Genomic DNA, 14,335 nt, shown 5'->3' with positions numbered 1-14,335 from the left:
TGCGGGCTGGCGTATAAAAGTAAAATAATATTCTCCAAGTACATGCCAAACGAATTAACACTATCAATATCCATATTGAGATACATTGTTAAATGAATTTGAGTGTATGGACTGTTTTATAGATATGCGAATTTATTTTGACAGCAGCTGTCAGTGGTAAATGGTAATACAGAAGGGGGCGTGTTCATAACAAAAGTAGTCGATGGTTAAGGATTCCTTAACTCTATACTCAGGATTGTCTATAGTTAAGTCATGCTTTTCGGCGACTTATCCTTAGGATCGAAATCTTAGATTGTGCATTCCGCTCCTATTCTATAAGTACTTGATTTTGTCATTGGTCGCTAAACTTGTTGAAATGATACATCGACTGCTAAACGGCCCACATGCCCAACGGAGGTCAAAATGGAGATTTTATGGTATTTTCAAAGCATTAGCCTGAACATTTCTTAAACGTTGTAGATAATCTATTTACATAATTTTGAAGCCTTATTATCCTTTATATTTATTTTAAACATTTGATGACTGCATAAAGTATTTTTACTACATAAAATAGTATTCTTTAAACCTCTCAATCTAATATTTTAGAATACAGTCATATTTCAGTACATCCGTGTGCAGTGGTGTTAAAACTTTTTACATTTATTAATTTTTAAACGCATTTATAAAACCATTAGTAAAATTTATGTTGACATTATTGTAATGAAATAAGTACGATATAAATTTATTTTTATAATATCTGTAATCTCAAATTTGACAAGAATTAGGCATTTTATTATTCAAAAAATGAGCAAAATTACCACATTTGAATATAATTCTAAAGATACTGATTATAAGCTATGTCCATGACCATTCAAATGTGCTAAAACATCTTAGGAATAATGATTGTTTTATAATAATTATTGACCTAAGAATAAGGTAGTATTTTTTTTAAATACGCAATTTCTATTGGCATTTCCCAGTGGTTAAGCTACAACATACGGCAGTAGCCATAAGTTGACAAACAATAACTGACGTAGGGAGTAATATCATGTTAACGCGCGTATTTGAACATGTACCTGACTGAAAAAAATCGTTTTTCACAATTCATTCGATAGTTAAATAATTATGTGTTTTCTCCTTCCTGAACAATTATTTACCTGAATGGAGTAAGCCGGTTTGCAGATTAAGCTGTCGATATTTCGAAAACTACATGTTAAACTATCACGACTTGTTGATGGTATATTAAAAATAAATAAAATACTCGAACAATTATAATATTAAGGTTAATGCACTAATATAATATAATATGACATATTATGTCATAAATAATAATTAAAAATTAAATTATATTAGAAAGCATCTAATAATAAAGCAGTTAATAATTTTAAAATAAAAATTGTCATTTATGATAACTATTTCAGTTAAGATATTTCGAAAAAGAAAATATTCTTGGCAAATACTTGCAATTATTATATGTCTAAGCATTGAATTTGACAAAGATTTTTTTCCATCCGGATTTATAAGTATCAATTATATGTTAATTGTAAAAATCAGCAGTTCTACAATATAATGATCAATACATATATTTGAAGGTCGATATAATAAAGGTAGGTCGTTGCTATAAAATAATATTTAAATAGATTTTAATATCTATATTTTTATTGATTTTAAAACCTATTTAATATTGTATGTACCAAATTCTTTTTTTTATATATTTTAACAAATACCGGTATTCAATAATAAATACCGAAATACCGGTATTGATATATTCGTTCGGTATTGCAATCCCTAATAGTAAGTAGCTTGGTTTCAATTTTTGTTTCTTGTTAATTTCTAATACACGCGTAACTAAAGTAGTTTTACTATGATAGTTTAGTTTGCTCTTATAATAGACTTATAATGTCAAATTGTGCATCAATATTAGATCTACAAAATATTGCATCACATAATTTGTATGCTAATAATATTTTGACGATAAATTAATGATACTATTCATTATAACAATACAACGATCAAACATGATTACATTCTTACTGTATTTACTATACAAATTCATTTATAGGTCAAGCAATATATATTTTTTCTTATACATACCAATAGTACTATAATATTTTGAATGTAGGCATTTTTTAAAAAGCCAAGAAATTGAAAATCAATTTCCATTATATTTGCAACGATCAATTTCTATTTTGGCTAAAGTTGTATTCAATAACTATGGAAATAAACACATTCAAACTTTTTCCATTCAAAAACGTCGTAAAAATACTATTTAGACCATTTCGTTTGTTATTTACAATAAACATGACAAAGGAACAGTTTTAACACTAAAAGTTTCAATATCCAATTCAATATATAGTTATTTTTTTATTACCTAATAATAATATTATATAACACTCAAATTTAAGTTACATACAATAATAATTGAATGTGCAGTAACTTTAAAACTGAGCTTGTTACTAACATAAAATATAAAATATTAATAATATGAATGCCAATAATAATTATTTCAATTATTTATTTTTTAAACAAGTATAAGAAGGTTATAACAAGAATTTCGGGTAATCCCGACGCCATCTATGAATCAATTCTTATAATGTTATGTATATTACAAAAGCTTATCTATGTTATTAGCGTAAGTATTATAATTAAACCGCAAAATTGACGTTTGGATCAGTAGCTTAATGAATAAAAAACTCAACCAGCAAGTGATTGATAAGTTTTCGAATCCCACTGGACCTCAGTTTTTTTCTTATAATAAATATACTTATATGTTTTTAACATTTTTATTAAATTTTCTGATTGATTTAAAAATAAGTTAGCAAGTAGATGCGTGTAGATTATCAAGTCGTACCTATCAAATAATATCAAATTAATATTTTTATTGAATTGAATATAACTGGAAGATCACTGTCTGCAATGCTCCACAAATAACGTGTCATTTTTTTTTCTCAATGCCATTTGACTTTGTCTTTTTTCGGTACGACAGTTCACGGTGAACTGTGATACGGAAAAATATAGCACATGCAATTTACTTGTAACCCATCATGTGGCAGCGTATAAATGATAGTTTGTCATTAACTATTCTACATCGTGTACACGACGATCAGACATATTAACGAAATAATCACATAAAGTGAAAAAATAATATTTAATCAGTAATTAGAGTTCTCACAAAAAAATGCGATGTTAATATCTTAATTATGAATTATTTAAATATTTCAGTTTCGGAAAATCCTGTATTATTATTATAACATAGTGACTAATTTTATTTTTATAAACAAAATACTTATATAAAATTATGATATAATTAATTATTCGATTGTATTTGCCTCGCAACTCACAACCCAAAAATATATGAGTGTGTTTGCAATATCAATTTACATAATAATACGATATATTGATATAGGTATTCATTACATGCGAAGAACCTTTAAAAGCAAAACGATTAAACTGTATTTATTTCCACGAAATTTCAAAGTGTTACTTTCATTTCAGATCAAAATCCTTAAATTTTATCATAATACTGACGTTATTAATATTATATTTGTTGCAGAAAATTGATCCTTAAAATACGTGTGGTTTAAAGTCTATTGTTGTAAGAATTAATTTTTCATTACGCTTGCGGGTTGTGTGGCACTTTGACCCTTTAGTATGAAACACATAAGAAATGCTTTCGCTCGAATGATTCTTTACCCTCTCTGTGCGTGTCGTGCATAAAAGTTTATCGCGAAATATTTTAATGTACTGAATAAATTAAAAAAACGGAAGATCAAATTTATATAATATAAACAGGTAATGTTTTTATAATAAGAAAAACATATTTTTTAAAGTCGCTTAATTAATTAATTTATATATTTATTTCTTTATTTAAAAAATACTCATTGAACACTTAACAAATTATTAATTCAAGACGTTCACAACATGACATTTATAATAAAAAATACAGATTAATCAACTTAGTAGAGAAAAAAAAAGCAAAAAAATAATTTTATAGAAAAGAAATAAAATAAAAAAAACAACAATAATTCAAAAAAAAAATACAAATTAAACAATAAAATAGAATTTTAAAAACAAAATATTTAATTTATCGCTAAAAATGTGTACATCTTTAGGGATTGCATTTACCAGCTACATGAAACAGCTTTCACTAAAATATGTCATGGTTGCGACTACGCATGTAATTGACGATTGCATAAAAATTCAATTTTTCCAGAATATCGGGTTTGAAAACTATACCATGTGAAGGAATAATGCTTTAAAATCAGAAGTGGTCTGCGAGCTTCAAGATGAAAGCCGAGCATGCCTTCAAGAAGGTTAGTTAGAAAATATTCGTTTAAGAAACTATCAAAAGGAAAATAATTATATACATTAAAATAAAGATGTCGAAGAAATTTCTTCTGAATACGCTCTAAAACAAGCTTATAGGAAACCCCATAAGGACTCCAGATAATGGACCCATACTCAAGAATACTCCGTACTAACGACATATAGATTGTACCTAAAATACCTAAAACATTTTAATTCTTGAATGGCTTGGCTTGTCTCATTGCGAGCTTGCTCGCACGCAATGCCATAGAAATGTTGGTAGAAATGATAAGTAAATCACTACTTATTACAAAATACTATTATTTGTAAAACTATCTATTCGCTCGTTTAAAATAATACAGTTAATTTCATTGATATGCAGTTAATTACCTTTCTCCACGTATGTGTTTAATTTTCTAATGGCTAGAATTAAATATTTTGTGTAGTGTTCTTGTGTTGTTTTGTCGTTAAGTATTTCATGCGGTTTTTCGAGGTCTACTTATATAATTTAAATTTATTAGTATTTATCTTAAAAAGACTTTTTAGTTAAAAAAAAAATACGTATAGAATTAATTACCATAAATTTAATTTAGATTTAAGATTTTTTATTCTCTAGTAGCTATTTATCGACATGTTATATATTTGGATTCATTTTTGAAGATCAGGTCATTCAAAACTTATCATTTAAAATAGAACAGTACTGACAAATTTTAACGAAGAAATTTAAATACATATTAGTAATTAATTCGATATATAAATAAAACAGCAAACATGGCATAAGTTGACATATGATAAAAGGGTTTAAATTTTAGTACTTTTAACTACTCGTATCTAATAGTAAAAATGGAATATACACCACCGCTTAACAGACTATGTTTTTCATGGCAATGTCTAGATCAGGGTTTCCCGAACATTTTCTGCAATGGAACACTTCAAATCCGGAAATTTTAACGGAACACTTAGTTTATTTTGCAGGTTATTTATTAGCGCAGCTAACCGTTTTGCCAAATTTGGAAACTGTCGTTAAGCTAACAAGACTTGTCAGCCGGTCAGTTAAAAACAACATACCCCATCTTTTTCATGCGCATGGTGTGAGAAAAGATGGTCCTCCGTCTGTACCTAGATCATGGCCCCCACATCCCGAAGCGGGCCCCCAAGCTAGGATCTTTGGCGGGTCCCCTACTTATCGCTATGGTTAAAGGCAATGTGACGATCTACAGTTGCATATTCCAAATGGTGTTAGAGGTAAAATTAAAGGTATTTTTTAGCGATTTTTTTGTATTTTTAATACACCCGCATTTATGTTGATATGCACAATAATGGACATGTCAAATATCGACAATAATCAAAAATTGTAAGTACCTATATTATTAAATATAATAAAAATAAAAACCACATATTATTAAATGTTAGCATGCTTGAAGCAAAACAGCGCCGCAGGCGACATTTTTTACTATTAGTGCATGTTTGTGATGTGTGTTAATCTCACTTGGCTGGTCAATTTCCCCGTAAGCCCAGGCCTCCAGGCTAGAGGCCTGTCAGGCCGCCCCCCTTGTGGGAGCCATGTCCTATCTAGATACTTGATGTCATAAATATCAGTGGAGATTGATCATCACTCGCCTTTCAATATAAAGTAGATTCTTGAATTATTTTAGTTTTACTTATTTTACTTCTACTTAGTAGAAGATCTTTAAATGTGTTTCAGTGTATAAAACCTTTCCAAATGGTCGCGGAACACCTATTCAGGTTTGGTGGAACACAGTGTTCCGCGGAACATAGTTTGGGAAACCCCGGTCTAGATGGTGGTGCCATCATCATTACAAATTATTTCATTTTTGTAGACGTTTTGAATACGTCCAGTTTAAAATTTTAATATTACGAATAAATTAATTATATACATAAGTAATTTGTGGCTTCCTCTGTTCACATACCAAGTCTTACTACTATATTATGATATTGATAAAAAATATATTAATTTCCAGTTGGTAGGTTGGTTTTAATAATGTTTTACATTTTTACTATGTATACAAATTATAGTATTTTTAAACATAATTTAATATATATAAAATTAATAACACTTATGAGAAAATATATTATAACAAATAGAAAAAAGTAAGACACCTTACCCCGCAGGAATCGAACATGCACCTCTCAGGTATCGCGCCCACGCACATTGACCACAATGCTAAAGGAATCATACTTAATTACAGCAAATTTTAACTAATGGCTATTAATACTCACTGAAGCGCTTTTTAAATTGAGCTACATTGGTGATCGGCTTTTGTAGTTTAAATCAAATGAGGTATTATTTTAATTACTAGCCGGCATCATGATGCATTCTTAAATCTTGTGAATTATTCGTTGAATAAAAAAAATAGTTAATTATAGTATTTTTATTTACTTTGTATTGTATTCCATTAATTAATCTACTTTACAATATAACAATAAATTACTAAAATCTGTAACGTTTTTATGTTAAGTATATTATGTATCATGTGTTTTTGTTAAATTAACAACAGAGCATAAAAGCTCTGGTCAATAAGTTGGAGTACTGAAGGCGGCCAGGAGGCGAAATCCTCTTGTGGGACCGTGCTTCAATAGTAATTAATGTTAGATGTCATATTACTAAAAAGTTTAGTATTATAACCTAAAAATTTAACCCGTTGAAAACTAACTTAACTTAATTTATAAAATGAAAATAAAAACTAGTGTGCTAACTTTTAAACTATTACAAACTCTCACTGTGTGCATGCCTAAGTATTCTTCTGCCACTAGTCCAGGAAGTCTATGTTAAGTGAAATTTAGGCCCATAAAGGAAACCATTATAAACATAATAAAACATATTACTACAGAGAATATTCCTCCCCACTTTTCATGGCTACGATCATTACCCGGAAAGTTTTGTTTTGTCTGAGGTAAAGTTTCAAGGTATTAGTGAACTTCAGTGTATATATATTCCCGTGAGAAAACAAACACAGGAATATCACTGCGGCATTACCCACACCATCACACTTATCATTTCATTCGTCTACAATACAAATGTGTTTTATTCACAAACACATGTAAACATGTTGACGACTGAACCGCAACACGTCGTAAAACACAAAAAATATTCCTTAAAATGTTTTTTGTTTTTCAGTGTATAAAAAATATTTTTCTTTTGTTTTTTTTATCTATACGTGTTATATATAATTGATGACGCTTTCGTGCAGCGATAGATTGGAAGACTTGATAGTAGTAATTATAGAGTAGAATCTTGCCGAGTAATTAAAAAACAATTGAAATTTTCTCATTCATGACGTACAAAAAAACTTTGGTGAGTATTTTCCTTTAAAACTATCGGCTCATAGTTTACATTGTATTATTTTTTAAAACAATTTTATAAATACTACAAATAAAACCTATTTTTGTTTGTTGTTTTTATTTAATAAAACGCAAATTTTTTATAGTACTTATTCCACTTTAATTAATATATTAGGACCGGTTTCGTCTGCCTCAGTGGGACATTTTCAACTTGTTGAAGTTGTTTCAAGTTGAAAATATCCCACTGAGGTGGACGAAACCGGTCCTAATATATTAATTAAAGTGGAATAAGTACTATAAATAAAAATGCGTTTTATTAAATAAAAACAACAATACAATGCAGTTCCACCATGAATTGACAGTTAAGAAAATAAAATAAATTATTTATGTTTAATCATATTCCTTGTAAAATTTTATACCGAAGATAATAATTAAAAAAAAAACCTAGTTAATTGCATGACTGATTGATAAATTTTACTCAGAATACAACTGAAATAAAGCTTTAAAAACCCTGTTCATGCCTAGATTGATCAAAGATTCGTAATTCTTTACCTTATCAAGAAACGTTGCAAAGAAACTGGATACATCCAAAAGAATAATATATATATATAATGTATAAGGGGACTTTAGAGCCGTAAGCAATGAAAATTGTATTTATAAGAAAAGTATAACTATTAACAATACGCGTTATATAATAATCTACATCTCTTCTCCATTGTCGATTTGATTGGCCAGACTATGTCGCAAGGTTGAATGATACCCAACTACCATAACGCTTTTCTTAAATACACCATAAAATATGCCCAGGAGACCTACACTGATGTGATTAGACTATATTGAGAGAAAAATAGAGAGTTTTTTTAGCAGATATACTACAATGGATATGTTTCCCATGAGTATCCAGAGCCCACATTGAGTTTTAGCGGCAATGATAACAGATTTGGTTACATGAACCAAATAATAATATGGTATAATTATTAGTAATCCTTTAGTTTTTCAAAAATATAAAATCTTCGTTCATATTATAATACGAGTATTATATCTGTATGTAATAAAAAAAAAATGTCGATAAATTGAACATGCACCTACCTCATTTTAACAGTAAATGGAAATATTAGTATGAATGCAAATAGTTAATAATGAATAAAACTATAATAAATTATCGCATAATATAACAAATGTTTTCAAAATATTGCAGTTTCTTAACATTGCAAGTCACATTTCCCAATAGTGGACCAATAATATTTCTATAATAACAATAGACCAGTCAAAAACAGTAGATAACTAAATGATTTATTGTTGATCAAGTATATTTTTAATAGATTTCCACTTAATATACTACTTACCGCGAATATTATGCTAGTATTAGTTTGACTGTCTCCATCTATCCATCTAAAAAAAACTGAAGCATCTGTAGAACTTACCTTGCAGTTCATCGAGTGGACTCATTTTCTACTTATAATTTATTTATTTATTTACATGGGTAAAAATTACAAATTATAAACTCAAGACGTGCACAAGATGACATGAAACATGTACAAAGAGAAAAAATAATACATGGAATACATTTTTAAAAAAAACAGTAAAATATTACTTAGAAATATAGAAAAGCAGTTAATAAAATAAAGTATTTTTTTACATAATATTATAGAGAAGTACACTGACTGAGATATTTTAAAATTACCTCTACCAACTCACGGTGATACACAACGATATTTTAATCAATTTGCCCTGTGAATTGATATCACCAAAAGTAGGACAGTTATACACATTAACAAAACAACTTACCAATGCTCCCAATTTATTATTTTTTTTTTTAGTTTATATTGTTTTAAAATACTAAGATCAAACAACATGACTGTTCTCATGCTCATACCATATTGATGAATATGAGATAAAAAAATAAATGAGTAAGTAATGGTCCCAATTAATTACAGTCGGACGATACATAGAAATAGTATATAAAGCAGTAAATGGCTATTAAAATTCAGCATGAATAGTACATATATATAGTTAAATAAGTCACCTTAGAAGAAATTAAGGCATAGTTCTCATATCCATATTTATTCAAATTGTGGAAAATAAATTCTAATGGATTTAAGTTTTATACTATTCCATTTGAGTCGTTTTTTGCGACCCGGATTTCACCTTTTGGCATCGTACAAATTATGAATAGTTAAAGTGTTTGTAAAAAAACCCTTACCTTATCAATAAGTGTATAAAAATCGTCAAAACCTAATAATAGATCATTAATAATTATAAACAATAAAATTATTAGACTCAAGAGGTGTAAAAACGTCCATTATGGGAACAATCGCAACTAATGGAGTTAACTAATGAGATATATCTATGATATCAGTCTTTAAAAGTTCAAATATTGAATTAAAAGGTAAATTCTATCAAGTACCTTCGGTCGATAGTATTAATATTATGGAAAATAAGTTTAGGTAGATATTGTTTTAATTTTTTTTTTAAATAAAATGTTTTTGAATCACTAAATGATCTAATTACTATCAACAGCTTAAATAATGATAAATTTGTAAATATAACAATGAAGAAACAAAGTTATTTTAAATTAACAAACATCGATTAATCATTTACATTTCAAATTATCACTACGCAGATGCGTGGTGTTGCGTTTGGGACGTAATTGTATACAAAAACGATAGAATTATTACGAACAAGTTTAAATTAAATTATTATTGTTCCAGATGATTTATTCGACATGAAGATATTAACAGAATTTCCGAAGCATATGCTTGCGAGTCTGGTCGTTGGTAATCTATTATCAAATAACTCATTGAGACCGTTCGGCCGGAACCGTTGGTTTATTTTACGCTTGAACATAAAACTTCGTTTAATTTTTTTTATACTTTTTTCACAAAAATTGTACCCTTTTATTGATGTATATGAAATAGATTCGTTGTCATTACATTTTATCATCATTATATTTTAAATCAATTCATTTTTGTAATATATATTATCAATATATCGTAGTATCTGTATAATTGTTGTAATATACCATTCAATACATATAATTAAAAATGATTAAGGTTGGCTTTGTCTTCTCAGGTGAAGATACAAACGTACATTTATACAAAATTGGAAATGGTGAATATAAAATCGCCAAATAAGATTTATTAAAACTATATCGCCACATGGCTCAATCATAGTACCTAGTGAAATTAACCAAAGAAATATAAGGGTTTGAAAATATTTCATAATACATGCATTATAGGCTAACGCGAATCAAATAAGCTACTTTGTGAATGAAAAACCAGTAGGTACCTCACGCATTAAACTACGACAATTTCTTCAGATTAGCCAAACGAAAATAATATTTAATGAATATTAGATAAATTTATCTAGGTTTATAGAAAGTTTTAATATAAGTAGACAGATTATTTAAATTCAATATAAAATAACATAATATATGTCGTTATATGAGTATGGACATTTTTATTTAAATTTATATAATTTGAAATTTAGTCTGTCTTAATTACATATTAACTATTATATAATAACATACAATTACAATTCATAATGTAACTTTAAAGATACAAAAAAACAAAAAGACTAAATCTATATAACTAATAAAATATTACAATATATTATATTTAATATAATATATATAATGAATAAAGGTAAATCAACAAATAATAAAATTTGCATATCTTTTAGGTGAAAAAAAATTAAAATATCATACCGAGAGTTAAAAAGCCGTTAGTCAAAAAATGATATAAGTATTATATGTATTTTATGGTATATTAAAAATGTACCATATCGGCGTAGACCCTATACGTCAAAATTATATGCAGCGTAGACCTCTACGGTGTAGACAGTCTACGGCGTAGACAATAATATAAGAGTGTTTAATGTAACATGAAATAGTGAAAATTGCCATATAAATAAATAAGCCAAGTATAAAATGTAATGAAAACTGTAGTATAACGTAAAGTATATAGTTATATACTGTTTTAATATGTAGGCATTTCTTCAAAGGCCAATATAATACTATATAAACCTTTTGGAGGTCATTATATATTTATGTTGCATTAGGACAAAGTTATTTAAATAATGTTCTTTTTACCCTTTTAATAATACATAAAATATTGAAACGCATTTGCACAACGTGAATAATTTAAAATAAAGGCTCGTTCAAAGAAAAAAATGATCTACAAACGCGTTTTATGTATTCTAACGTCATTATTAAATATATTATTAATTCGTGTTATGTTACCTACATTTTGCTGGTTACCATTAGTTTCTAAATTTATATACAAAAATAAACAATAATTATTAACAAAAACTTTCTTTCAAATTTTTTAATATTTATTTATGATTTAAAAATTAATAATTTGAATAAGAATTGTTTAAAACTTATTTTATTTTATGTTGACTAACAGAAAAATGATATATTAAGTACCTATGCATATATTATTACATTTAATTTCATAATAATAATAACTATTGTACTGTTTAATCGCAATTATTTGAAGTATTTTTAATGTTAATACTTTTAAAATAAAATAATCATTTTATTTTATAAATTATTACTGCTTTAAAAATATTTTCTTATAACAAGTACCTACACAATACAATATAATATATATTTTATAATAAAAATAGTTTTTCAATCTGATTTCTTACCTACGTCAGAAGACATCTCGATATTATTTGTGGGACCTCTTATAAGAACGAGCAACAGTTTTCCAAAATATCAACAAAATCTGCCTTCAATCACTTTATTCAAATCCATAAAATAGTCTTCAAGAAGTTCTCAACTTTGCCGCAGCGCTCAACGTGTTGAATACTACACAATATATGAGTGTTTTAGTTGAACTCACTGTAGATATATACTCTGTATTTATATATTGAATACACTACAGCAATTTAATTTGTATGGAGGAAACCATGTTAATAATTCATCAATAGTTCGTAGATGCCATATATTATACACTAGAAATATCAATAATAACAATTAAAAATATTCTTTTATGGCATGTTTTTTTTACAGTTAATAGCAGTATATCACCTCACTTAAAAATCAATCAAATACTATTATCTTATAGATAACCTATATTAGATTTTGGTAACATCCACACTCGTTACAAATTAACATTTATAAATATGTAAGTATTGTTTTTTTTTATATATATATTAATTCACCACTAGATTATCCATACAACAAAAATGTTAATATTTATGTTGCTTTTCACAATACAGTTTTAAAGTCATTAAATGTAATGTATATCCAATAAACACACAATTTTATTGCTTTTTAATCGTAGGTAATGAACATTGTTTCATTCATGTTATTATAATAAAGATTTAACATTAAAATTAACTCGATTGTCAAAAACTAATTTGTTATTCGACAACACGGGTTGAAATAACATGCACACATCCGGGAAAAAAACAACATGTAAATCACATCACCGATTTTGACTACTACAGTAGTAAAATAATGTAAATACACTCAACGAATTTATATTTTGATGTTTTTATCAACTCAAGATATTATTAATATTTTGACGATTTTTTTATGCAGATGGTTTTTAACAGGTTAATAATTTAAGATTTTAACCATATATTTTTGGTTAAAATAATATTTTTATTATTTAGTATTAACAGGTTTAATAGTTAATATTAAGATGATATGGTTATGTTTTGTTTTAGTTTATTCGAACGTTTGAAGTCTTGTGAGGGTTTGAATAAACGTACACACGTACCCGACCATGCGGATATAACCTATATAAGTCAAAATATTTGTTTTGACAGTTCGTTGGCACGTTTTTAACCTTCGAGAGTTGTTTAATAGCGCGATAGGGGCGATTACAGGGGGGGTTTGATCGGATTTTTTAACGTACGCGTTTGGACATGGACAGACAAGGACCTCGTCGACTTTTGGATAATGATAAAACAAAATTTTTGGTATCGCAGCATCGGGTGGCGAGCATGCGCACGACGGATTGCCGTATGCGTATATCCAGCTGGGTCGTCCACAATGACAGCGGAAACAAGGAACGCCGGAGATTTATTATTAGGAAATAAAACATTTAGACGTCATTGAACGTAATAAATTCTCTGAACTGGAAAAACGTGTCGGTGCGAGATTCAGATAAGGGTTTCGAGCTAAGTAAATAATTTAAATGTACGTTCTTACGAAAAAAACATACTTTACGTATTTTTTTAAATAAATTTTCTAATAAATATCCCTGAAATTTTAATAATCTGCTCTACAAAAATTACCGGTTGTTTCCATTTTATTTAAACTTTAGTAAATCAATAAATATGACTTATTTCTATTTTTTCGATATAATTTTTGAAAAAAAAAGTATTTAAAAATGTAAAATATATCATTAGTATACAAATAACATGTGAAAACACTTTTTTTTCAAAAATTAGACTTAATAGACAGATATAATACATTTTTAATAACTCAATTAACATTATACGAAAATGGAAACGGCTTATTTTGTTTCTAAGCCTCCCATATTAATAAAAAAATATTAAGATAATAATATATTGTATATATTTTAGAAAAGTAATATGTTACTATTATATGGTTTTATTCATTGTCGTCACTCAAAGCTGTAAATTACCGTAAAATAATTCTTAGTCAGTTTTATAAACTCCATGTAATCGGCATCCTCTTTCTACTTGTTTTCTCTTATTTATTTAATACCATACATATTTTTATAAGATAATAATATTATGATAATAATATAATGTATTATTATCATTA

The 14,335-nt window shown here is 27.3% G+C and overlaps 1 protein-coding gene across 1 annotated transcript in view; it reads right to left on the bottom strand.

Moving 5' to 3' along the window:
• Positions 1 to 12,361, bottom strand: part of LOC147067470 (uncharacterized) — a 321,606-nt gene extending 309,245 nt beyond the window's left edge. Inside the window, exon 1 of the mRNA XM_085953605.1 lies at positions 12,238 to 12,361. Coding sequence (XP_085809731.1) covers positions 12,238 to 12,253 — 16 coding nt within the window. The 5' untranslated portion in view covers positions 12,254 to 12,361. The remainder of the gene's footprint in view (positions 1 to 12,237) is intronic.
• Between the last annotated feature and the right edge of the window lie 1,974 nt (positions 12,362 to 14,335).

Source organism: Rhyacophila brunnea, unplaced genomic scaffold (assembly GCF_057557595.1).
Source record: "Rhyacophila brunnea isolate RB1 unplaced genomic scaffold, BYU_Rbru_1.0 scaffold_4, whole genome shotgun sequence".
Taxonomy (NCBI): Eukaryota; Metazoa; Arthropoda; class Insecta; order Trichoptera; family Rhyacophilidae; genus Rhyacophila; species Rhyacophila brunnea.
The sequence above is the reverse complement of the archived record's forward strand: the minus strand, read 5'-3'. Positions and strand labels throughout refer to the sequence as shown.